This window comes from Chaetodon auriga, chromosome 8 (assembly GCF_051107435.1).
Source record: "Chaetodon auriga isolate fChaAug3 chromosome 8, fChaAug3.hap1, whole genome shotgun sequence".
NCBI classification, from domain to species: Eukaryota; Metazoa; Chordata; class Actinopteri; order Chaetodontiformes; family Chaetodontidae; genus Chaetodon; species Chaetodon auriga.
This window is the reverse complement of record NC_135081.1, coordinates 22,313,944-22,340,276: the sequence shown is the minus strand read 5'-3', so window position 1 is coordinate 22,340,276 and position 26,333 is coordinate 22,313,944. Positions and strand designations below refer to the sequence as shown.

At 39.5% G+C, this 26,333-nt stretch overlaps 2 protein-coding genes across 7 annotated transcripts; both read right to left on the bottom strand.

The window, feature by feature from the left end:
- Positions 1-934: 934 nt before the first annotated feature.
- LOC143325068 (sialic acid-binding Ig-like lectin 10) lies at positions 935-15,228 on the bottom strand. Of its 5 annotated transcripts, XR_013077503.1 has the most exons (15): positions 15,098-15,228; positions 14,477-14,572; positions 13,121-13,531; positions 12,525-12,845; positions 11,953-12,393; positions 11,043-11,312; positions 10,659-10,940; positions 10,401-10,512; positions 10,247-10,313; positions 5,685-10,107; positions 5,118-5,248; positions 4,215-4,247; positions 3,567-3,723; positions 2,247-2,292; positions 938-1,582 (listed from the first exon to the last, which is right to left on the bottom strand). XR_013077503.1 is itself a non-coding variant. In XM_076737957.1 (10 exons), exons 2-10 carry the CDS (start codon positions 14,535-14,537, stop codon positions 9,709-9,711), a joined length of 2,364 nt encoding a protein of 787 aa, XP_076594072.1. In that variant the 5' UTR covers positions 14,538-14,572; positions 15,098-15,228; the 3' UTR covers positions 4,629-9,708. The 5 variants fall into 5 exon arrangements, 1 of the variants encoding a protein (XP_076594072.1); XR_013077502.1 differs by having other exon boundaries at positions 936-2,292; XR_013077501.1 differs by having other exon boundaries at positions 937-1,582; positions 5,118-10,107.
- A 4,956-nt stretch (positions 15,229-20,184) lies between these two features.
- On the bottom strand, positions 20,185-25,638 carry LOC143325014 (sialic acid-binding Ig-like lectin 5). 2 transcript variants are annotated; one of them, XM_076737869.1, is made up of 7 exons: positions 25,508-25,638; positions 24,731-24,826; positions 22,921-23,331; positions 21,729-22,049; positions 21,052-21,327; positions 20,794-20,899; positions 20,185-20,715 (listed from the first exon to the last, which is right to left on the bottom strand). In XM_076737869.1, the coding sequence occupies exons 2-7, from the start codon at positions 24,789-24,791 to the stop codon at positions 20,607-20,609; spliced, it is 1,284 nt and encodes a 427-aa protein (XP_076593984.1). In that variant the 5' UTR covers positions 24,792-24,826; positions 25,508-25,638; the 3' UTR covers positions 20,185-20,606. The 2 variants fall into 2 exon arrangements, with proteins under 2 accessions (XP_076593984.1, XP_076593986.1); XM_076737871.1 differs by having other exon boundaries at positions 24,731-24,804.
- Between the last annotated feature and the right edge of the window lie 695 nt (positions 25,639-26,333).

Here is a 26,333-nt window from a genome sequence, read left to right as displayed (position 1 = left end):
TTTTTGGCTTGACCGCTGATTTAGAAAGGGGAAGTTTATGGTTGCAAAAATAAATTGTGGCCATCTTGAGAAACAAGTCAACCTACTAATTGTATATTTCCTTTGTGCACATGTGTACATGAATCAGCAAGTTTGAAACATGAATATCTGTTCAGTTAATCCCCTACACATACAGTGCAAAGTGTGACGTGAGTAACTGTTAATGGTCAATATTGCTGGCTAATATTTGCAATGCCAGTTGAATCAAGATGGTCAAAGATTATTCATGTGTGAAAAATGATTTTTGTCAATAATGAGTGCATTAAATACCTGCAGAATATCTACATGCATGCCCTTTCTCCATTTAAGCCTCTTAAGAAGCACTTCTGTATTTGTATATTGCGCAATATCTGTACTGTAGGTACACTCAGTATTCAATATTCATTTCCTTATATGGCATGAGTGTACAGTATTTTGCACAGTAAATGTCTCAACTTCCTGTTGTGCTACTAGACTATAAATACCTTCAACTAATAAGGTGCAATTCTGTCAATTCAGTTGCTATAGGCTTCCATATTGAGCTCAGAGGTTTAGTGTCACTACAGTTGAGAAGCTTTTGTTGTCACTGAAAGTTCATAGTTTACACTATGTCCTACAAACAGCGTTTTCTGCAAAAGAAACACTGATCACTCTTAGTGCTGAGGGTCAGGTTGATTCCTGATACACTTTAAAAAAAAAGAAAAAAAAGAAAAAAAAAAGAGAAGTAATCTATTCAAACAACCAAAACCAACCATTTATGTGAAGAGCAGAGCATCAGCCTGAAGGACAGAGCTGCACACAGCAAACATAAGGCTGCTGGGGACCCTGCAGAGCACCTGGGGTACAGACTTACCACTAACCACTGAGAGGCACCAAAGTTGGAAATTTTTGCAGAATTGGACTGTATTTATGAAAAGTACCTCCAGTACCTTCTGAGACACAGTCACACATAGTGGCTTTAACCCAAAGGTGCACTTTATATAGATTTTATACAGTACTCACATTAGATTTCAGTTTATTTAAAGGCAATTTAGGCTGCATTTATTGCATAAAATGAAGCTTAACTAGTACATAGTTGCTAAATCTACCTGATACAGAGTACATGAATCCTTTGTTAGACACCAAAGCTTGTTTGCACAAAAAGACAAAATGTGAAAATATTCCTTGAAAGAGCACATCTCAAACTCATGCCGTATCCTCTGTTTAATGTAAAGCTTGATGTTTCGCCTTCAATGACTCCACCAAGCTACGGTCCTCAAATCTCAGGCATTATTTCATCCATGCTGGAGTACACTGCCACGTCTACCACGTCCTCCCTTTCTGGGGACAAACACTGTTTTGTCTCCTTATCTTCCCCTGTCATCGCCACCTCTTCTTCACTGCCCTCAAACTTTTCACCGTCCTCTACGCCAACGTCGTGTCTGTCCTCTGTCCCATCCTTCTTAATCTCAGCATACTCTGTCTCTGTGGTCCCTTGCGTATCCTGTGCCCCTGCGGGACTCCACCTGGAGAAGTCAATGTTGGAGTATTCCACTTCTTTGGGTTCCACGTCACCAGAGGCCACCTGTCAGATACAATCAAGAAAGTCCATGTCGTTTGCCAGCTGATGCAAGCCAGACAAATGTGTGTAAACTATGCATGAATTATCTCTATCACTGATCATCTTCAACCATCTCTAAACACAAAACAACACTAATTTGAAAACTTATCAGGGTTTCCCCGTTTACTACCGATCATCTATTCATTACATTCACTGCCAGACAGCCCACTACCTCTATGTAGTTATACTACCTGTATGTATTCATATTTTGGATATTATGACTATTTGCACTTCTGGTTAGATGCTAAACTGCATTTCGTTGTCTCTGTGCTGCACTCTGACGATGACAATAAAGTTGAATCTAATCTAATCTAATTATGGACATTTTTGTATGACCTTCCAGGCTGAAACAGCTTTCTACTAAATTTCCCAGTTTGAAAAGTTTGAAAATCAGCTATAAAAGACTTGAAGTACTGTCAGTAATCCATTAAACTGACTATACCTGCATTTATTCTATATTAATATATGAGAACTCTGACAGTATTCAAGTCTCTGAGTCTGGATGTTGATTTTCAAACTGTAGTGAAATCAAGGAAAAACATTGAAAGTGTATATGTCATCGCAAGACTAATATTCTATCAGAAAGCTGTGTTAGTGTAAGTATCAGTGGAGCAACTTCAGTAGTCACCATCTCCAGAGTCTCAACCATATTTCCAGAGCGCTTCTGTTTTTTTCTGGGGGAGGAGAAGAAAAATGGAAAACAATTAACAAGCAAGGATGACTGAAATAAAGTCACTCTAAAGGACCACACCAGTGATTTTGAATGTTTTGGCCCACAGTCAATGAACTACCATTATAACCTTTATTTTGATCAGGTGATCTGAGAATATTTTCTCCCAGCTTATCAGGTGAAGAGTGTTTTTTTTTTTATCTATTATTTAAAGATAAAACAGGTCATGTCAGTGGCACAGTGGCTCAGCAGTGTTGCTTCACAGCAGCAGTGTTCTGGTTTTCACACACTAACAAAGTCGACTGGCATATATGTGTGTTGGCCCCAGTCTATCACCCACCGCCTGCTAGATGATACTACAAACCCACATGAATCTGAGCAACAAACAGTCTAAATCCAGAAGATGGATGGATGACTGTTCATTTGCAGAAACTTGACGGGACAATGTTTCATTATAATGTATTTGCAATTTGAGATTAATTTGTGAAATCTGCAGTTACCACATGATATTATAACAATGACGAAAACAGAAATAGACATAATGTCCAATTCAAGCAAGTTCCTTGTCTCCACAAACAGATTGTTTTTGTACTACATCTAAGAACACATTGAAAAATATAAGAGGTATACCTTGGAAAATAGTTAGCACTAATGTAAAACGGATGCCAAAACACTGGTGTGTCTTCATTACTGATTACTACATGAGCCTGATTCCAAAAAAGTTGGGATGCTGTGTAAAACGTAACTAAAAGCAGAATGCAAACATCTACAAATGAACTGTGTTTAAGGACAACAGTTTTTACAGTAATACGGTAATCTCCTTCATCCAATCATCACAAGGTGGTGAACCTCGCTCCATCCTCGCTTGTGAACGACTGAGCCTTTCCAGGATGCTCCTTTCATACCAATCATGATACTATCACCTGTTACCAATGAACCTGTTTACCTGTGGAATGATCCAAACTGGTGTTTTGGAGCATTCCACAACTTTCCCAGTCTTTAGTTGCTCCTGTCCCAATTTGTTTGAAACGTTTTGCTGCATCAAATTCAGAATAAGCAGACATTTAGAAAAATCAATTCGCTTAATGAGATAAATTAAATATATTGTCTTTGTACTGTTGAGTAATTGACTATATGTCAAAAAGGATTGGCAAATTATCAAATTCTTTTTAATGTTTTTCACAGTGTCGCAACTTTTTTGGAATCAAGGTCAGTCATGAATAATGTCTACAATATCTGCATGCATGTCCAATGGAAGAAACAAACTTAAAAGTGTACCTGTGGCATTTTCTGGCTAAACAGCAGATGGTTGATGAGAAAACAATCCCAATGAAAAATGCAATGATGACTTCCGGCTGTTTAACAGTTGTCAACAATTTTGTCAGTAGCTCTGTAATGACGTCGGACGAATTGGTTCCGTTCGCTCCTGGGTCAGCTAAAAACATAGAAAAACATTTTTAAAAATTAGGAAGTGAAAATGTCAAAGTGGTGGTCTAGATGAGACATTTTAGCTGCCCACACGTACCCTCTTGTTTGCCTCATTTATGATTGTGAGGGTTTCATTTGCCTCCCAGAGTATGTTGCTGCTGACACACCCAACAGTGGTGTAGCTCTGATCTTCTCCAGATACAGAAGCATTGATTACAACCGTGTGGTTTGACACACTGGTAATGACTTGTAATGAGTGTTTAGTCTGAGTTTCAAGCAATGACAAGTTGATGGTGGGTAAAGGAAACCCCTCACTACACACACACAGGAAAGAACCTCCGACTGAAGCTTACATCCAGAGTTTATCAAGATCTTTGGAAACCGTGTAAACACAAGCAGAATAATGACGTCACAGTGAAATGCTGATCATGTACATGCCTACTCAAGCTGAGCCACGAAGATGATGTAAACACACATTTTCAAGGACAGTCTACTTACGTGTCACAGTCTGCTTAGTGATATTTGGTGTTCCTGTGTAAAAAACACAAGATTTTAGACAAACCCTTAGAGTGTGGCTGACAAAACAATTTCTTATTATTAAAAAAAAAAAGACACTGAACACTGTTGCTTAGAGCACAATATGTAAGAAATGAAGAATCAATGCCAGTAACTAAAATTGAATTTTGAATACACTGACATTTGACTAGAGGAGGCCCTCTGATCCTGAACAAACCTGATAATGAAGACCAACAATCAATTTACTTTCTAAGAACAGTTGCACAACATGCTCATGTTACATCAACCGTCTTCATTAGGGTGTTATTCAGATGTGTTGCTGTACAGACAGACTGTATTTCTCACTCTTTATTTAGTCAGGAAATCATATTGACATCGAGATCTTATTCACAAGAGTACAGAGCAAAAATAATAATGATAATATTAATCAAATAGTTAAAAACTCTGCTAAGGAGAGAGATGCTGGTCCATCATGTTTTTACACTCGATTTCATTGCTGTATTTTTTCATGAAGGTTTTTTTTTTTTTTTGGAGCTGAATCTAATCCACATGATGAAAGATTCAGGGAAGCGATCAACATTGCAGGTCGGATCTCAAGCATCATCTGTCTTTGCAGCTGTAATTCCAGTGAAATGGACAACTATTCATACAAATTCATCAGGCAAGGACACATAGGTATATACAAGTAATCTAAACCATTCAGTGCTTTGATGTGCTCATGTGCACCCCGACTCGAACTGTTTATCCCCGAGTTCCCAAGTCAACAGGTAACCTGAGAAAAGCATGTCAGGAAAACATTTACAAGAACATCTATTGTGGTAAATTACTGCTATCTATTTGTTTTTAATTACAACATCATATCAAGATCATGATAAAGCTCCATACCTGTGGCCGTACTGCTGCCTCTAGCAGAGACGAGCAGAGTCGCCCAGATGAGAACAAACATGATGACTGACGGTCAGTCTCTCCTCACACAGGACATTTACACGACATGCGTGGTGAAAATGCAGGTTCGGCTGATGAAACAAAAGACGCTCCACATTTCACATTACGGATTTTAAAACAGGCACAATTACTTCGTGCATTAAAATGTTTCAGTTGATGAAACTCAACAAGACACCTGCACGGTTGACTGCACACATGTAAATACAGGATGCTGTATGTTCACCTTTTCTACAGTCCCATTAATAAACGTGGCGTCCCCTGAACTTTTTTATTTTGAAGCACTTTGTGATATCTGTTCCAGGAAGCTGCTAAATAAATAATGTTAATCTTAGCAGCAGCAGCTAACAAACAGCCCTGAAATAAATCTATAAGCTCCCACAACACAAGATATTCCCAATTAAATACATACAATTCTGCATTTTATGACATTAATTAAGAAAGAATGACTTCTGCAATTTCCATTTACAATTTCAAAGGTATTTTAAATATAAGGTAGATGTGTTTCACCTCGTTTTGTTTGTTCCCCTCCTCTCTTCTCAGTGATCTCTGCGGTCTTTGCTCTGACTCTTCTTTTCCTCCTCTTTTTGTACGTCTTCCCTCTTTGCACCACAAACAATTTTCCAGGAAGTTTCTCTACACATGGCGGCTGGCCCTCCTTCAACTACCACACTTAGCGCTAAGTATCGTTATATGTACAAATAATTTCTCACGCCTCAAATGTTCAATCTTTAACAATGAAAAATGAAATTCACAGGTCTTGACTTTTAGATAGTCTTCATGAAGGTGAAACTGAGAAATGTTGAGAAAGCGGAAGTGTCCTGTGTGTGCATCTAAAAAAATCTTGTCACCTATCTACCAACTGTCCCCCTGCTTCGCAATGCATAAAACATTACGTGCATGTGGTCTGTACTAATGGTTAATATCAGCAGTGCCACTTGAATAATAACAGTCAATTAGTAATGGTCAAAGATAGTCATTAGTTTAAGATTTATTGATATATGAAAAAAGGCAATTGCCACTGATTAAGTACATTAAACACCTGCATATTAAAAAATAACGCATCTGTATTCATCCTAGTTCTTAATTTCAGCTACATAGAAAGAGCTTCTGTATCTGTAACAGACCATTTTTTATGGTTGAGGTGAAGTTAAAGATTGCCTCATATGATATCACTGTACTCTAATAACTTCCTGTTCACACTTTAAGGTCTCACATTATAACTATTACATTACGCCTGCATACTGAGCACTCACTATAGAAAATGTACACACTGCACAACTCATGGATCCCAACATAAACGAGTGTGTTTTCTGTTCTGACAAATAAAAGTAAAAAAACAGGGCCAGACACAGCTCATCGGAGTACAGCTTGAATTTCTGCAACTATTTAAAAAGGGAAGTAATCGATGGCTCATCAACCAAGAACAGTAACAGAGCTTTAGAGCTTCAGACAGAGTAATATGAAAAGCTACAAATAAACTGGGAAGAATTCTTCATACTTTATATGTGATGAATGCAGAAATTCACAGCACTTCAAGGTATATCAAAATTATTTGCTGCAATTGTTCCTCCTTCGCATACTGGCCTTGAAGAAATCCAATTCTGATGCAACTGCACTGTAAGAGATGGGGGACAAAACCTACGTTCTGTGAAAACACCTTCCCACTGCTCAGCTGAAGCTAATGTGTGAAACTACAGCAGTCTGAGTTTGACACATCCACTTAGTGTCTACTAATCTTAATGTATTTTCACTACAACATTGGTTCTTTGTGTTACTATCCCTCCACTGCAACTCAGCAAGAACTCACTGTTCATGAAAACACAAGGAGAGTATTTCGCACTACAAAAACTAACTTTGGAAGACCCCCACTTAATTTGTTGGGAGACCATTTCAATTTTTACAACATCCTTTAAGTGCCAGACTAAATTACTTAACATATATATATATATATATATTTCCGGACTAACCTAGCTAACGATACTCCAGAGGCCTCTCCAGGTCCCCAGACTCTAAAGAGACCTCTATCTTATTCAAGGGGTGGTATAATCCATTTGGGGTTAAATACAAACAGATTTTGCAGTTGAGGCTCCTGTATAATCGAACTGCTTCAGCAATGACCTCAAAATTTTCAAGAGGACCATTTTAAGTCCACCCTGAGTGACCTTTTAGTCATCCCTTTTGATACCGAGAAGGCCTCTGATCAGGTAGAATGGCCCTATTTATTCGCTGTGCTGGATAAATTTAATCTGCCAGATGAATTCATTGCTTGGATTAAACTCTTGTTCAAAAATCCAAGCGGCCCAAATTCAAACAGAATGTTATCTTCTCACTTCAGCTCGTTAAGGGACACAAGACAGAGTTGCCCCCTCTCGCCCTTCACAAAATCAATACGTACAAACCCAATTTTTAAGGGTTCAACATCACAGACACAACTGATAAAATATCCTTACATGCAAATGATGTTTTGCTTGTTGTTTCCAGACCTCAATTCAGTCTTCTGCAATTTTTGACAAAATAAATCTCTTTGGAACCTTCTCTGGTTGCAGGGTTAAGTGTTAAGAGTTGATGCCTTTTGGGTTAAAAGATCTATCCCTGATACAAAATTTACCATTTCAAGTATTTTTTCAGACATTCACCTACTTGGGATTCAGGTCACAAAAGGATTTTCCTCTCTTCTCTAAGGTAACTATCCCCCTCTTGTGGCCAAACTGCAAACTATCCTTTAAGTCTGGAGGTCGCTCCCTCTTTTACTGATTGGCAGGACTAACCCGATTAAAATTACAGTCCTGTCTTAACTGACATACCTCTTCCAGTGCGTCCCTGTGTTTTTGTCAAAATTTATTTTCACAATCTGTCATCCTTCCCATTATCTGGGATTATAAACGTCATAGAATTAAAAAAGCTCACCTTTACAAATCAAAACGGGTTGGTGGGCTTGCTCTCACTGATTTCTGCCTCTGCTATTCTGCCTCCGATATCAAAACAATTCCAATTTGGTTAGATACTTCAGCTAAACCCCCTCATTGGCTGCAGCTGCAATGGGAGCAATGTATAGTTTGGGTGCAGTGACCCTGTCTCCGGTGGGTTTAGATAAGTCCACTTATGTGGAAGCATTATTATACAATCTGGAAGCAAATTAAGTGCATTTCAGGTTCAGTTTGCTCTGTTTCCTGCTCCCCATAGCAGGGAATCCTTCATTGCCACCATCCTAATTTGACAGTGGATTCTGAGAGTTTAGAAACCTAGTTATCCTCAGAATTGGTGACCTTTACCAGGGTAGGACCTTTGCCTCATTTGCTCAGATGCAGGACACATATAAACTCTCAAACACAACCCTCAGCTGTGGATCGGTACCATCTCCAAAATGTGTGTCTTGACAGAAAAATGTCACATTACATTCATTACAGTTTATAGACCCCCCCCCCCCCCAGTCTGTGATAGTAATCAAAACCGCATGGGAAAATGAGCTGGGGACACAAACCCCTGATGAAACCTTGGAAGGGAGCTTCCAAGAGATTAATGCCTGTTCCATCAGCTCTAGGTACTGTCTCATTCAGTTTCAGGTTATCCACAGACTATTAAACTAAAAGCTCCACAAAATGTTTCCAGACATCTCCCCACAATGTGATAAATGCCATAAAGCAGAGGCAAATCTCCTCCATAGTCTCACTCTGTGTCCCAGGTTTGAGAGATATTAGACAAAAATCTTTAAAGCATTCTCTGAAATTCTTAATATGCACATTGAGCCTATCTTGATTGTACTGGGAGATTCCACATCTGTATTAAAAAGGGCACAGCAGAAACTTTCACATTTCCACCTTTTGACAGTGGCTGAACAGAAGAGTCACAACTCAATAAGATCTGACTGTCCCTCGTCTGTTATCGAAGAAACAAACCATAGTGGACACTTATGTAAAGGACTGTCCACGATCACTTTTCACCTTTTGTTCTTATTGTTTTTCATCACAACCTTTACTGGTATATACTATATATGGTACAAAGTACTGAGCATGGGAGAGAGAGAGGGTGTGTTAGTATTTTGTGAGTGTGATTATGTGGGAACAACCTGTTGTACTCTCATTTTTCTTTAAGTTTAAATGTGCTCCAAAAAAACAAACAGCCCACTTGAGCCGCGCTGACGGATACACCTCATCCACACAGCGTGAAAGTGACAGTTCATCTTTGCCTGAGGCAGAGAAACATTAGTCCTTCCGAAGAGCTTTGGGCTGATGAAAGGGACCTAGGGCACATGCTTGTGCTAGATAAAATAACAGGTATCGAACAAAAGTACACTTCAGCTCTCAGAGCAGAGAGGACCGAGGCGTTGGCTCCTCATTTTGCACACCGCTGCTGTAACGGGTTTCAATTTTTTCATAGATGTGGTTAAACTTATGTGGGAAGACTATGACAATTAAACACACCGAACTTTCGTAAACCGTTCACAGGACCGTCATCCATTCCATCAGTCCATCACATCTGATGAGAGCAAAGACATTTGGTCCTCAAGAAACTCCACAATGCACCATAGTCCTCAAATCTCATCCATTACATCCTTCTCACTGGAGTACATTGCCAAGTTCCCCCCTTGCTCCTCTTCTGGGACATAATGTTTTGTCTCCTCATTCTCCCCCATCATCTCCTCCTCCTCTTTGCCCTCCAACACTTCACTTTCCTCTCTGCCATTGTCTTCTCTTGCCTCTTTTACTTCTCTCTTGATTTCAGCATACTCAGTCTCTGTGGCCTCCTCCTTCTTTGCTGCCTCCCTGGGACACTTTCTTTTCAACAGGGAGAAATCAATGCTGGCGTACTCAACATCTTTCGGCCCACCATCGAGATCAAGGGCTGCTTTCTCTGCTGCCACAGCTTCTCCTTCTTCAGCAGCCTCTTGGTAGTAAGTCTGATCATCTTCCACTGCTTGATGAGGATCGATCTGTCAACGGGTACAATGTAAAGTATATGTCTCAACACAACCTCTTCTTTATGTGCTGTATTTTTGGTATTGTTGAATCAACCAAAATGTAATGTTCATGTGTGCATTTGTTAAGAGCTATTTGTAATATTAAATGTACCAGTGGATCCTCTTGATTGGTCCCCATCTCCAGAGTTTCTTCCAGTTTTCCAGAGCTCTGTTTTGTTCTGGGGAAAATGAAATTAATATAAATGTGTGCATGAAGATTACCCACACACTAAGCCAGGAATAAATTACTGGAACGAATGGCGTACCTGTGACATTTTTTTGCCAAACAGCAAAGAAGTGCTGTAAGTAGTACCCCAATCAAAAATGCGATGATGATTTCCAGCCATGAAACAGTTTTTAATGCGTCTCTGGACCGACCTGCAATCAGGATGAACAAAAGAAAAATGGTGATCTCAACGATAATATAGATAATCTCCTTTTGATGGCTTGATCAATGGTTATCCAAACACAAAGGTCACAGAAAATGAGGTACTAAAAAAGGTGTTGCAGCTGAGAACACGTACCCTCTGGTTGTGACATGTCTATAGAGATGTTGAGGTTTTCTTTGGCTTCCCCGTTTTCATTGCTGCTGACACACTCAACAACAGTGTTCCTGTGGTCCTTAACGGTTAGGGTGACGGTGCTGTTGACTGTGTGGTCAGACACCGTGGTAATGAGAGAGTATTTGGTGTGATTCATCAACAACGGCCAGTTGATGGTGGGTAAAGGAAACCCGTCACTGGTACACACACAGGTCAGGACCTCCGACTGAACCTTACATTCAGAGTTTATGATCTTTGGAATCCCTGTAAACACAAAAGCAGAATCACAACATCACAACAAAATGCGGATAGTGAAAAACAGGACCTTAAACATCCTTTTGAAGGAGGTTAGTTCAGTCTACTCACTGGTCACAGTTACATCAGCAAATACAGTCACAGTCGTCTCCAGGTGTAGTGCAGTACAGATGTACTGTCCAGAATGTTCCACCGTCACATTATGAATGACAAGTGTGGCTGATCCAGGGTCAGTATGAGGTACATTGTGCAGGTTTGTGTTGTAATCAAGCACAGTCCATGTGATGGGAGATGGAGGAAAGCTTTCGACACTGCAGGTCAGATTCAGAGTACCTCCCTCCTTAACAGTTGTAAGCCCAGTGATTACAGGCTTCCTCATATCTGTGAAGCAAATTTTAAACAAAACATTTGAAGTTAACATATGAAATTTCTCAAATCAAACAACTAAATACAAGTATGACATTTAAAAGTCAAATAATTCTAATAACATTATAATACTATATATATAATATAATAATATATACATACATGCAAATATAATCAGTCTAGAAGACTTCTTGAGATATTAGCAACTTTTTAAGAGTCCTACTTAAACAGAAAAAGTTATAGTGTATGTGTTGTCTGTAATGCTGTAGATATATAGGTGACTCCTCATAATAAATATCCATAAACATTTACAAAAATACATAGAGAAGTGTAATTTATAGTGTATGATTATATGAGATATGTATCACAACCACTGGAGGGCACCAGAGTCTAAGAACTTCTGTGAGGCTAAGAACCTCCTGAATGCCTCCATAGAGCGAAGGACTTTTATAAAATCAAATTTCTATAACAAACTAAAGCGAAGACAGTACATTTCTTCTGCAGTCAAAGTACATTAAGATGGCCCAATATGGACTTGTTGGTGCAGCTGTTCTCCTCTCTAAACTCATAGTTTCAATAATCTGAAAAGTAAAAAAAGAGAAAAAACTACAAGACTGTTGAAAGACTGTTGAGAACAGTTAAACAAGGCACTTACACATCACTTTTACATCAACCTTTTCCATCAGGGTGCTGTTCAGATGTTTTGCTGTGCAGATGTACTGTCCAGAATGTTCTGCCGTCACATTAGAGATGGAAAAAATGCCCATTATGCTGTCGTCCTTCAGGTAGGTTTCAGTGTCGTTATGCAGGTCAGGAGAAGTTTCATTCTGTAGGTCAGGAGAAGTTTTGTTCTGCAAGTCAGAAGTTTCATTCTGTAGGTCAGGAGAAGTTTTGTTCTGCAAGTCAGAAGTTTCATTCTGCAGGTCAGGTAAAGTTTCATTCTGCAGATTATCTTCTGTTCCATTTTGCATGTTTTTGGCAGAAAATTTCGTCCATGTGATAAGAGATGGAGGGAAACTTTCAACACTGCAGGTCAGACTCAGAGTCTCACCCTCCTTCACGATGGTATTCCCTGTGATTTTAACATCCTTCACATCTATGGAGACAAAATGTTATATTGTATTATAAAAAAATGTCACAGCATCAGAAGAGACATGAGAGCACATCTCCAAGACACATTTTAGATAAAAGGTGAAGGGAGAATAAAGTACAGTATGGTTCACTCACAGGTCACATTCAGAGTTACTGTCTCCTCTGTAGTGATGTTGTTTGCAAAGCTGACCTTACAGGTGACATTAGTGCCATGGTGTTCAGCTGAAGAGTTAAAGGTCAAAGTTGAGCTGTGTCTCTGTGTGACCGAAGTCAGACTCTGAGTCTTGAAAGCGGTGATATTTCCTGTGATGTGAAAGTCGTTTTCTCCTGCTCCTCTCCACGTCCAGGTGATTTCAGGATAAGATCCAGAGCACAGACCAGGAGCAATGCAGGTCAGCGTGGTCTGCTGTCCCTCAGTCAGAGGAGGAATCATCACTGTGGGCTTCTGGATCAGATCTAAAGGAAGAGCAGTGCATGAGTGGAATTGAATGAGCAGCCTGAAGGTCATATCCAATCCAAATTTGGGCTAAAATAGTCAGATACTTTGCTAAACATTTCAATGGGGTAATCAGTAGGAATTCTATCTACTGCAGTTCCTACTGGTTGACTACAGAGGTTGACAAATGTCAAATACTACTTCACGATCCTTTGAGAATACAACAAATCTGTTGGTGCAGTTAAATGAAACAATGAACATCTTAACTGTGCATATTTGATGTAGCTCTTCATACCTTTAACAGAGACAGTTGTTCTTGGAGAGAATGTAAATCCATCGGGCCACCCATTCAGGTAACCATTAATTCTGAGCTGATACACTCCAGAGTCTGACTCCGTGAGATCATTGACGATGATGCCGCAGTTCCTCTGAATCACATCAGGCTCCAGCAGTGACACTCGTCCTTTGTACCCAGACTGAACTTTTTTGCTGTTCTTGTTAGTGTGGAATATCATGTCTAAGTCACCACATTTTTCTTTCACTGATTCACATTTGTACCAAATCATATGTTGGGGATAAAAGTTATAATCAGGGGTGAAAAAACACGGTATCACAACACAGAGACCGGCCTCTGCGGTAATCTCTCCATCATTGAGAGTGATGCAGAATCTATTTTGACACCATGTTCTTTGTCCCCCTGATCCACCTGTTAATGTAAACAGTGAGAGAAACACAGAGACAGAGGATACTAAACTTTAGCGAACACACCATATTGAATTAAAGACGAAGAAAGGCTATTATTCCTGACAAATACCAACTGTTTTTGCTTAACAGAACTGCTGTTATCAGGACTCAGCAGTGTTGAACAGACAACACAGCAGAACTTGAGCTTTTAAAGCGCTAGTTCAGGTTTTTTAAAACAGAATGTCAACAGTCAGTGACGTCACAGAACATGGTAGTTTCTCTACTGCTGCCTTGGTCGATTAGTTTGTGTTATTGCATGACTTTGGTGTTATAAAGGGTTAGTTTGCATTCACAGAAGCCATAAAACAACACAAACTAACTCATCAAGGCGGCGGTGAAAGGAGTCTGGTGGCTTTAGAGAGTGACAGAACAACTTCAGTTTCCCATTAGAAAGGGTTGTCTGATGACAATTTAAAATAATGAAAATATTGTAAATGCAACATCCACTTAAGCTGATATTGATTTTTAAGGTGGGCCCTTTTTTTTAAGTGGCTAAAATGCATTTTGTTGCAGTAAATTGCTTAGCTTCCTACACCAGTACTCCTACTGCCTCCACAAACAGGTGGTGTACAGACCATCATCTGCTCTAGGTAATGCACTGACTATGGATAAGTGCCTCATACAGCTTCACTTTAAAAACGTCAAACTACCACTTAAACACATTTTTTATCAATAATGTATCTGGGAAAACAAACTATGCATTTAAATAACTATTTATCCCAGTATTAAGTAAATCAATAGATGCTGTGAGGAATGATACTAATCAGTTGGATTATCCTAGGTGGAAATTTGGAAGGATGTCAGGAACACATTTCTAAGGACAGAATATCATGGAAAATTATAGCTAGCTATATTGATCATATCTTTAATGTCAGCATAATAACAAGATCATAATAAAGATACATACCTGTGTCTGCATTGCTGCCTCTCAGCGAGAAAAGCACAGCTGTCCAGATGAAAACAAACATCCTGATTCGATGCTGGAGACAATAAGTCTCTCCCTCTACAGGACACATTTTACAGCAAAAGTGCAATGAACAAGAGGAACTGAACAAAAGGAAACTCCACAGCTGACATCACAGAACTTCATTAGGATGTTGCATGTTCGGTTAGTCCGTCATTGCGAGATTAACACAATTTGCCCCGGGGTGTGACTACCTTAAACCCTGCCATTTTGTATGGTAAAGCACTTTGTGACTGTTCTCAAAAGATCTCATACACTGTAAAAGAACTTTACTACAATAATCTTTACAAAAAATGCAGCTTTGGTCCCTGAAAATTTTAGTTCCCCAAGCACTGTTCAGCACACACAGCACAGTCCAGCAGAGTCCACCTTTACTTTACCAGCAAATCCAAGATTAACATAAAATAAGATAAAACTTTATTCATCCCACGTCTGGGAAATTAAATAAGAATATTGAAAAGAATTTTTTAAATTAGTCAGGGAAGAAAGAATCACTTCACCAACTTCCATTTACAGTCCAAAAATAGATTTCAAACATAAATGAAATGTTGTATTTTACAGTACCTTCTGTGCGTTCGCCTGCTCTCGTCTCAACACAGTTTTTGCTCTGCTCTTCCTCTCCTCACTTTTCTCTTTCTTCCCTCTTTGTGCAACAACAAGGTTTGAGGAAGTTTCCCCAGACACTGCAGAGCAATATTTCTCCTCTCTTGAGACTGGCAGGCTTTTATATACTTCTAATCCCAAAATATCATGATATGTGTATCATATAGCATGTTACAAATAAGTCCCTTTAACACTGAATGCTGAATAAATAAATAAATAAATACTGAAGAAATAAGAAAACGGTTTCTGCTTGCGTCTTTTTTATGTTCCTCTCCATAATTGTGAAGTAATGCATAACTTTTTGAAAAGGAAAGCTTTGGAAATGAGTGAATTTTTATTATTTTACCTCAAGGAACCAACAAACCAGCACAAGCACTGAACACGTGTCCTCATGGGTTCTTTGTGTTTGTAACTGAAGTGTTAATATTGAATGACTATCTGTCATATACAGCTTCTTAAAATCGCTTCAACAAAATACGACAACAACACAAATACAGTCTTGTGTTGTAAATGGTCTGTATTACTAGCTAGTGTCTGCAAGATAACCCTGCAAAGATAAAGCACTTCATCTGCTTTCAGCATTTCCCTATTTCAACTACATATAGCCTCTTTGAACTGAAAGCACTTCTGCATATTTCCAGTTAACGGAGGCTTGTACCACCGGCTGCAAATGTGTCTGTAATTTATAAACATCGTAACAATCAATCGTGATATATTAATTTGAAAGAATCTTGAAAATCACATCTCCAAACTTGTTGAGAAATCTACAAAGCACTTAAACCCGAGCTACACCATTGGAGCTTTTCACTGTCCAACAGCAGCGATGAAGTTTGACCTTCAACAGCGCAACACAAACTCTATGACATGTAAACACTATATAGTCTCTGGCAAGGTTGTCAATTTCCTCATTTTAGTTGACACAGGCAATTGTATTAAATACATTCAACAACATTTAACCATAACAAAATGTCATATGCAAAAATGGATTCCACAGAGGAGGAACATTTAAAAAGGTATGAGCATGTAAAATGAAGCCAATAAAATGCTAAAAGGTAAATTAAACTGCCTTAAGGAAATGTCTTAGGACATGGATGACCTGCAAGTTTTTGTTACGAAATTTGGACAAAAATAAACTTGAAGTACTTGGCCCTAAACACCCTAGAAACTCATTATCTGATGATAGGATTTCATATTTCTCCCATATTAGCCGCTCTGCACTGGCTCCCTGTAAGACCTAAAATAGAATTTTAAATCCCTCTTTGTACCTACAAGGCCCAAAATGGTCAGGCACCATCTTATCTTAAAGAGCAAACACTGCGCTCCCAGAATGCAGGCGTCCTTAGGGTTCCTAAAGTCTCCAAAAGCAAAATGGGAGCCAGAGCCAGGCAGACACTTTCTCTCCATTTAGAAGTAGGTTTAAAATTTTCCTTTCTGACAAAGCTTACAGTTGGGGCTGGCTCAAGCTTGCCTTGGACCAGCCCCTACTTATGCTGCTATAGGACCAGACTGCTGGGGGACTTCCCATGATACGCCAAGCTCCTCTATTCTTCTCTCCCTCTCTATCTGTATGCATTCATGTCCTACTAAGGCATGTTACTAACTTGGCTTCTTCCCTGGAGACTTCGTGCTTTCTTATCTCACAGGTTCTCATTTATAGTGGCTGAAACCTGGATTTTGGATTATGGCTGCATGTCTTGCTGTGGCCCTGCCTTACATCCACTGCACTTGCTATTACTATCAGTGATACTTCCATTACTGTTAGACTCATATTGTTCTTATTAATATGTAAACATATTACATACATAAAGATATCATATACATATGCTATATATACTATCGTAGACTACTGTATTAGTTAAATGTTTGTTATTAGAGCTGACTTTGCCGCTGCTTCTCTCTCTCACGTGCTCAAGGAGGAAATACTTATAATACGTATACTTATGTACTAGCAGTGATATGGTGTTGTACTGGTACTGCCAGCAAATATTTTAAAATGTTAAATACTGTCAAACTAAAGCCACAGAGGGCAGAGAGACCATTGGATGTGTTTCAGTGTTTGTTTTACTTACCGGCGTTTGAAGAACCACCACCTGTCTTTCATGTTGGAAAAATTAACATCAGACACGTAAAAGTAAACTCCACCGGACTTGTAGTCTTCCAAATTAAATGCTCCGGTGACATTTTGGCCAAGTAATCCAAGCATCCAACTTCCTTCTCTGGCCCACATTAGCATCGACGGCTATCGCTGCTAGCTAACCTAGCTAAAGTAGCACTCTTAAAGAAGCACGGAGCTGATAACAGTAATTAAACGGGAATTTCGGCAACTCTTCTCTCAGTGTAATTTGAAGGATGTTGCTGTCTTTCAACGGTTTCTACTTTCCGATAAACACACGCAACAACCTTCCTTCACAGTTTCCTCCAGAGTCCTCAAGTCAGTAATCAACGCACAACAACCACCTCACCTGCGTTCAGCAGATTTGATGAGGATACCTCGACAGCGGTGCAATACCCTATTTCACCGCACGAACTGTTTAATACTTAACGACCATTGCACTCCAGAGGGGCGCTGTTTCAACTATTTGAGGAGAATCGTCGAAAATGCTGACAAAATATTCAAACAACCAGTCTGCTTTTATTAGTTGTCACTATTTTACATATTTCTTAACCCATAATATCTTTGGTGAACTATCTATCTAGTTTCTAAGGAGGTCAATACATGCTGTGAGTCATGCTGCTAATGTGCTGGTAAATTCAGGGTGGAAAACTAAATAATATTTCCAAGCTACACATATTATGTGTGACTTGGAAGCACCTCAGGAAGAACATGTATTGTGGCAGATTATGGATGATTCTGTCGATGACTATCTTTCATGTTGGCATCATATCAAGATTAGAATAAAGCTGCAAACCTGTGTCTGCTTTACTGCCTCTCACAGACAAAAGCAAAGTTTCCCAGATGGGAACAAACAGTCTCTCCCTCCACAGGCTGTTTACACTATGAGTGAAATGAAAATGCAAGAAGTTCATGAAATAAAAGAAGCTCCACAGTTAACATCACAGATCTTAAAACAGGATGTTGCACATTCAGTTTTTCCACAGTTGCTTAATTACCAGTCATGACAGTGTGGCTACTGTGTGTGTGTGTGTGTGTGTGTGTGTGTGTGTGTGTGTGTGTGTGTGTGTGTGTGTGTGCATGCGCCATTATGGCAAAATGTGGCCCCATAGTGGGAACCATCATAGAACCAGTTTTGAGCACTTTGCACGGTGTTTATATGTCTGTCTGTCTGTCTGAGGATAGATTTTGTCAATGCAAAAGTGTCACAACTGTGCAGGATGCAGGTATATACTGGAGAATTAATAGAAGGCCGAGTTTGCAGGTGTTTGCATGGTGTGATCCCATCTCAAGATGATTTCTATCTTAAATACGGCCACCACTTCAGCAAAGGCTGGACTTAAATATTTTTATTGTGAAGCCGTTAGTTAAAGCTACATAAATAAATATAGTTACAGCATCTCAACAACAGCTCTGATACAATAAATATGTGTAATCGCTGCAATATTCCAGGGCCCCTGTCCAGCTCTGAATCATAGATCCCCTGACTGTGACAAACACCAGCTCCAACAAAATAAATATCTATAATCCTCCCATTTCCAAGCACCACGTCTCTAATACAGCCTTTCTGTATCAGCAGCAGAAATACCAGAACAAGTTTTGTATTAAGAAGGGAAGAATCAATTACTTCAACCCTTTCAAATATTAAATCAGAAAGATAATTAGAAAATTAGTATATGCTGTGTTTTAGCCCTTTTAATCTCGTTCTCCTGCTCTCTTCTCTCCACAGGTTCTACTGTGAACCTTCACTTTTCTAATTCTTCCCTCTTTGGGCAAAAACAAGAATTCAGGAAGTTTCCTTTCTTGGTGTCAGATAGTTTTCATATTTCTCCTCTTCTGAGACTGACACACAGGCATGCATGATGTGGGTATATCATGTATCTTACAGGGAATGAAAAAACCATCTTTGCTGTGTTTGTTTGTTTTGTTGCCACTCTTATGTTTACTCTCTTTCCATGAATGTGACATAAAACGAAAGTTCTTGAAAGGGGAAGTGTGTGTGTGTGTGTGTATGGAAAGTGTGGGATAAACCCACAAACCATGAAGCACTGAAACCTTTTACTCATATATTGCTTTTTTTTGATATAGCTTGAATAAAGCACAGCACATATTTTACACAATCAGACGTGCATTACTGTAAATGATCAGTGTTACTGACTAATATCTGCAGTGCCAGTTCGGTAATGAGGGTCAAAACAACGTTACATTGCTCATATATGAAAAAAGACATCTCACTGGTGATGTACATCAAATATCAGCGGTTTCAAAGAGAAAGTGTCTGTGTCTTATTTCTTAGTCTGAAGCCTAGAAAGCAGTTTTTGTATTTGTATGAGTATGTTTCCATTGATCATTATGTACAGTTCTTTTCATTGTAGTGATCATACATTAAAACTTTTGAACAAGCTGTCACTGCAGTCAAAGTATCTCTCATGAATTCCTGTTCACACTTCAGCTGCTAGTATAGAGCTGGATGCAGATCTGTCACAATCAATTAAGGTATGCTGGCATATTCCACATCAGCTGAAAACAAGAAACGGAGCTGCAAATCTAATTGTCCGCTAAAGCACTCATCTTAGGATAACCCCAAATTCAAGACCAAGCCAGTAAAATCATTCCTCTGACATCATTTTCTGTCTGCTGAGGTCTCACTGACCCACTCAAATAATGACAGTTAAGTTCATGCATGGCTGCAGCTGTGGCTTCTCTTGTTGTACAATGTTAAATTAAGTAATCTCTAGAAGTTAGACCTATAAAAATGGAGTGGGAACAAATGTGCCATTTCCTTTGATTATCAGGCTCAGTTCATTTATCTTTGGGCCAAATATTCATAGTTCTTTTTAGCCATAATGACTTTTCATTGTTTGTGATTCATGGCAAAGCAAAGCTCTACCAGTAATGAGGAAACTACAACAAAACTACAAATCAAAATGGCCTTTATTGTCAAAGACAATTCCATATACCATACTGCAAAGATAATTTCCTCCTAGACTTTACACAACGTATTCCATGCTGTTTAAGACAAAGGTGCAATCACAATTCCAACTCAGAAACATTTTCCATCCATTTGACTTGGAAATTAAAAGAAATCTGCAAAGCACTTAAACCACAGCTACAATAGATTACTGTGATTATACTGGAAGATCTGTGTATGGTATGTGAATGTGAACAGATTATTGCAACACAATGCGTGCTCAGTTGACTTGCTGAGTCTATAAAGGTTCATGAAATGTATACTAAAAGAATAATGCTGTATAATGCAAAATAGAAGTTAAATTGAAATGCCATGTTAGTCAAATTTTACACATGTTGGAAGTAAGTACCATCTTCTACTGCAATCAATGGAACCTGAGACCTGAGTTACTTCAGAGACTGGCCAATAACGTCATACTCTGGTGATCGGTCTTTTTCCTGCAGTGACATGTAAGTTTGGTCCTCTTGCTGTGGTTTCATCTTTTTTCTTGTGTTCCTTCGGAGAGAAGAAAGAGTGAGACACGATGCGTTCCCTAAAAGGTCTCAAAGCATAAAATGATGTGCAGTAACGTACCAAAGGAACATCATGCAGGTTATGCAGATGACATTCACAATGAGAGATACAGCAGCGATGGCCCAGGGAAGCACTGCACTGTGAGGTCCACAATGCTGCACAGGACCTACCATTAGAAATTACATAATGAGGTGTTCGGTGGGGTCATCGTACCTAAAAGAATGACGACTGAATGCAAACCGTTATCTTCTTGGTGGTGCCATATGTTTGAACACATTGATACCAGTGAGTGGTGCTGATTCCCGTGTGTGTGTTCACCTTCTGGTCTCTCTGAAGTTATGATCTTGATGTTCTGTCGCACTTCCCCAACTTCACTGCTGCTGACACACTCAACAACAGTGTTGCTGTGGCCCTTCACAGTTAGCGTGCTGTTGACTGTGTGGTTTGACACTGTGGTAATGACAGAGTACTCGGTGTGGTTCTTCAACAGCGGCCATTTGATGGTAGGTACAGGAGACCCCTTGCTGACGCACACACAGGTCAGGACCTCTGACTGAACCTCACATCCAGAGTTTTTTAAGATCTCTGGAAAGCCTGTAAACACACAAGCAGAGCTGTATTAACATGGGTCTTTACAAGATTGTACTACTTTTCACTTTTAGTCACAATTTGAGCTGAAAAATGGGGTGAGAATTTAAATGGATGAAAATAAGGGGAGAATCAGATTGTGGCTGTCTTTAACCAGACTACTGACCTCCATCCAGGCACCAGATGTTCAGGGGAAAAACAAATCACACTATATAAAGTCCTGAAGTCTCAACACTTTAATCGCACTGAAGTTTATTTCATTCCTGAAACGTCCCTCCAGCTCAACCATGAAGATGCAAAACCTCACAAATTCCTCAGCAGAACATCAGCAGTGAGCTGGGAGAAGTTTTCTAATTCTTTGCCAGGTAAAAGCTAAATGTGAAGGGATAAATCACAGCTATACTCACAGGCCACATTCAGAGTTACTGTCTCCTCTGTAGTGATGTTGTTTGCAAAGCTGACCTTACAGGTGACCTTAGTGCCATGGTGTATGACTGAAGGGTTAAAAGTCAAAGTTGAGCTGTGTCTCTGTGTGACAGAAGTCAGATTCTCAGTCTTGAAAGCGGTGATATTTCCTGTGATGTGAAAGTCGTCTCCTCCTGCTCCTCTCCACGTCCAGGTGATTTCAGGATAAGATCCAGAGCACAGACCAGGAGCAATGCAGGTCAGCGTGGTCTGCTGTCCCTCAGTCAGAGGAGGAATCATCACTGTGGGCTTCTGGATCAGATCTAAAGGAAGAGCAGCCCATGAGAGGAACTGTATGAACAGCCTGAGGGTCCCTTGAAATTTGTAAGTAGCAGCTGCGTCAAGAACTGCTGCAGTTCCTACTGGCTGCCCACAGAGGTCGACAAAAGTCAAACATTACTTCAGTGTCTACTACTTGATGTAGCCAGTGGTGGAAGAACCACTCAAATCTTTTACTAGAGTAAAGGAGCAATACCACAGTGTAGGAATACTCTGCTACAAGTAAAACTGTTAGCATCAAAATATACTTACAGTAACAAAAGTAAAAGCATGGATTATGCAGAATGGCCCATTTCAGATAAATCATAAATAAAATTGAATTGAAATGAATTATTAATGTGAATCTGTAAAGTAACTTCAGTTATCGACTTGATGTAGAGGAGTAAAAAGTACAATATTTGTCTCTGAAATGTAGTGGAGTAGAAGTAGCAAGAGGTCGAAAATGAAAATACTCAAGTAAAGTACAAGTACCTCGAAGCTGTACTTAAGGACTGCACTTGAGTCAATATACTTAGTTTGTTTCCACCACTGGTTGTAGCTGTTCATACCTCTTACAGAGACAGTTGCTCTTGGAGAGAATGTAAATCACCCTGGCCTCTCAAACAGGAATTGAATGAGCAGCCTGAAGGTCATATCCACTTAAATTTGGGCTAAAATAGTCAGACACTTTGCTAAACATTTCAATGGGGTAATCAGTGGGAATTCTATCTACTGCAGTTCCTACTGGTTGACTACAGAGGTTGACAAATGTCAAATACTACTTCACGATCCTTTGAGAATACAACAAATCTGTTGGTGCAGTTAAATGAAACAATGAACATCTTAACTGTGCATATTTGATGTAGCTCCTCATACCTTTAACAGAGACAGTTGTTCTTGGAGAGAATGTAAATCCATCTGGAAACCCATTCAGGTAACCATTAATTCTGAGTTGATACACTCCAGAGTCTGACTCCATGAGGTCATTGACGATGATGCTGCAGTTCCTCTGAATCACATCAGGCTCCAGCAGTGACACCCGTCCTTTGTACCCAGACTGAACGTTTTTGCTGTTCTTGTTAGTGTGGAATATCATGTCTAAGTCACCACATTTTTCTTTCACTGATTCACATTTGTACCAAATCATATGTTGGGGATAAAAGTTATAATCAGGGGTGTAAGAACATGGTATTACAACACAGAGACCGGCCTCTGCGGTAATTTCTCCATCATTAAAAGTGATGCAGAATCTATTTTGACATTGTGTTCGTCCCCCGAATGATGGACCTGTTAAAGAGACAAACAAAAAGGGGAACAAACACACTGGAGAAGATAGGTTTTGACACATAACAATGACAGAGATTACCTCTGACAGGTAGCATGTCTACTGTACTGCATATGTCTTTACCCATTCTATCTTTTGGGAAGTTTTTTTTAAATAACAATCCATCTCAGAGTTCACAAGTGATTAGGTGTTTCGAGTCATCCGTAACTGGTTCCATGAGGAAAGTGGGGTGGGATGGACCCTTAAGGGGCAGGGAAGGCGCAGGTGCCCTGATGCAGGGTTAATGACAATGGAAGGAGAATGGACCAATAAATCTGCGAGCCATTTTGCGGGACTCCACCTTTAAAGGTATGTCCCAAATGGAGAGCCAGTGCTGTGGAATGCCTCCAGTTGGCTGCTCTTGGATATGTTTCAGAAGTCTGGAGAAGAGTGTAATGGGCCCTGCGCCAGATGCAGTGGCAGCATCAGATGAATGCCTGGAGGAGGCACTGGTTTCTCTTTCTTCTTCCAGAAAGAACTGGGGCTGAGAACCTCAGGAGTACCGGAAGGGGAACGGGCCAATGGCGGAGAACCACACAAAACAACCCACAAAAGCTGCTTGGCCCTGGAGGAGGGTGCACGCGAGGCGACACACTGCCGGTAAAAGTCACTTGAAAATCTACACGGAATTCTAGTCACAGGTGCACCCGCCAGCAGTACAAGGAGTAAAAATCTACTAAACTGTGGAACTGGAACAGGAGCTGTGCATGGATTAATGGTCAAGAGGGCATTTCAGGGAGTCAAGCCTGGTCCACCAGTGCCCTGTGATTACTGGAGAGCCTTTCCTTTCACTGGACAGGTAGCGAAGTAGCGAAGCAAGACTTGACTTGACGGAAGAAGTGCAGACAGGTGCACAGAAAACTGTGGACTGGAACCTCTCCCTCTTTTTGAAGCTGTTTGGAAAAGGGCAGGCACTTTCAAAAAATACCTGACAGGTGATCTGATGAACCATCTATCATCATCTATCATGGGCCATCTTCAAGTATTCAGATCAAGGAACAGCATAATGTGGGAGGACATTCTTTACTCTTCTTTCAAAGAAGAAATACTCTCCTGATAGTAAATTCTAATATAACTGATGCTGTAGCATCATCTACACTAACTTCTTTACGAGCTGCCATTTCTGTTTTCAAACAGAGTTTGAAACAAGCACACTGAGTAAACAAGTAATGAATAAGAAGAGAGAAATTCAGAACCATGAAAAATTCAGGGTGGAAAACAAAAGTCTTTACAGTGTTGAAGCATTTCAGTGAAACATTTGAAGACATTTATCATCACAAATTATTCCTGATTCATAATTCTATTTTTAAAATTTAAATGATCATGTTGGCATGACAGCAAGATTACAACAGAGATGCATACCTGTGTCTGCAGTTCTTCCTCTCGCAGGGAGCAGCAGAGTCACCCAGATGAGAACTAACATCCTGATTTGATGACTGAGACCACCAGAAGCACAAACTCCTCGTACGAAGAGGATTGAAGACAACCATGAAGTGCAGTTGATGAAGTGAGGAGGAGATGTATTAATATAGTATATGTCTTATATAAATCTGTGTGTGTGTGTGTATACATATTGCACATTTAGTTACTCAACAGTTTGCTAACCGGAGATTTTTTATGTTGTGAAACACTTATGTAGAGAGTTACCGAATATTCCTTTTGTACGGCTCAACAACAGCACTGACATTTTATTTACGACCCTGATTCCAAATAAGTTGGGACTCTGAGTAAAACATAAATAAAAACTGAATGCAATCACTTGCAAACAAACTGTGTTTACTGACAATAGTTTTATATGTTCCCGAGCTCATGTAGTAATATCCTTTATACAATCATGTATTTCACAAAGTGGTGAACCTCGCCCCATCCTTGCTCGTGACCGACTGAGCCTTTCTTACTCAATCATGATACTATCACTTGTATGAAATGGATGAGGTAAAACGTTAAATGTATTGTCTCTGTGCTGTTTTCAATTGAGCATATTGATTAGCAGGGATTAGCAAATGATCACATTCTGTTTCATTTATATTTTACACAGCATTACAACATATTTTTTAAAACAGGCTATATGATATTATTCAGGGAAGAATGAATCACTCAGACAGATCTTTAGAAAATAAGGTAAAAGTTGTGTTTTACCTCGTTCTGCTTTGCGCTCCTCTTTCCACTCTACAGTATTTCTACTGAGTGATTCTGCTCGTAACTCTCTTTTTCTCTTTCTCTTTTCCTTCTCCTTTTCTGCTTCTTCTTTTTTGTAATTTTTAGATCTCCATGTCTAACCATAGCCACCTGTAATGTTCCTGCTACCTGGAAACAGCAGGTGTGCTGACAGTGAGTTTAACCATTCTAAAAATTAAACATAAAGTACATTAAACTCTGTCTGTATTCATCCCTTTTCTCTAATTCTACAATATGAAGACTCTGAAAGTCACTACTGTTTTTGACTTTTGTTCAGGCTGCAGGCAAATCAGATGATGAATGATAATGAATGAATGTGATAATGATGTACGGCGCCAACCCTGCTTTCTGTTATTTCCATCCTTTTAAGTTTTCTTTTTTTTTTTTTTTTTCCTTTGGCACTGCAACCATCATCTGTATAACCCTCTTTCTTCCATGCCACAATATATCTTTACTTAAATTGTCACATTTTAGTAGGTTTCTTCCAGCTTTGCCTTCCTCCAAAATGTCATCAATTTATTTCAACGTCAATCCACAGACAGTTAGCGTGTTAGCATGCTAACACTTGCTCAAAGCAGCAAAGTACAGTTGTGGCTGATGTCAAGACTTAGTCAGTGCACGTAACCAACAAATTAAACATAAATGGAGCCACATAAAAAGTCAGAGGGTCCCCAAAGTTATTAAAATGCATCCTGAGGGACACGTGATTGTCTGCACCAAATTTCACGCCAATCGATCCAACAGTTTCTGAGACGTTTCACTCAAAACTAAACCCAAAAATACCAGC

What these genes read in the sequence shown, in the direction of transcription:
- LOC143325068 (XM_076737957.1), bottom strand. Translation starts at nt 14,537, where the DNA reads ATGTTTGTTTTCATCTGGACAGCTGTGCTTTTCTCGCTGAGAGGCAGC. An exon ending in AACAACTGTCTCTGTTAAAG is followed by an intron (nt 12,846 to 13,120) that starts GTATGAAGAGCT and finishes CTCTTCCTTTAG; the next exon opens with ATCTGATCCAGAAGCCCACA. An exon ending in TTGGCAAAAAAATGTCACAG is followed by an intron (nt 10,314 to 10,400) that starts GTACGCCATTCG and finishes CATTTTCCCCAG; the next exon opens with AACAAAACAGAGCTCTGGAA.
- LOC143325014 (XM_076737869.1), bottom strand. Translation starts at nt 24,791, where the DNA reads ATGTTAGTTCTCATCTGGGTGACTCTGCTGCTCCCTGCGAGAGGAAGA. An exon ending in AACAACTGTCTCTGTTAAAG is followed by an intron (nt 22,050 to 22,920) that starts GTATGAGGAGCT and finishes CTCTTCCTTTAG; the next exon opens with ATCTGATCCAGAAGCCCACA. An exon ending in AGTAACTCTGAATGTGGCCT is followed by an intron (nt 21,328 to 21,728) that starts GTGAGTATAGCT and finishes GTGTGTTTACAG; the next exon opens with GCTTTCCAGAGATCTTAAAA.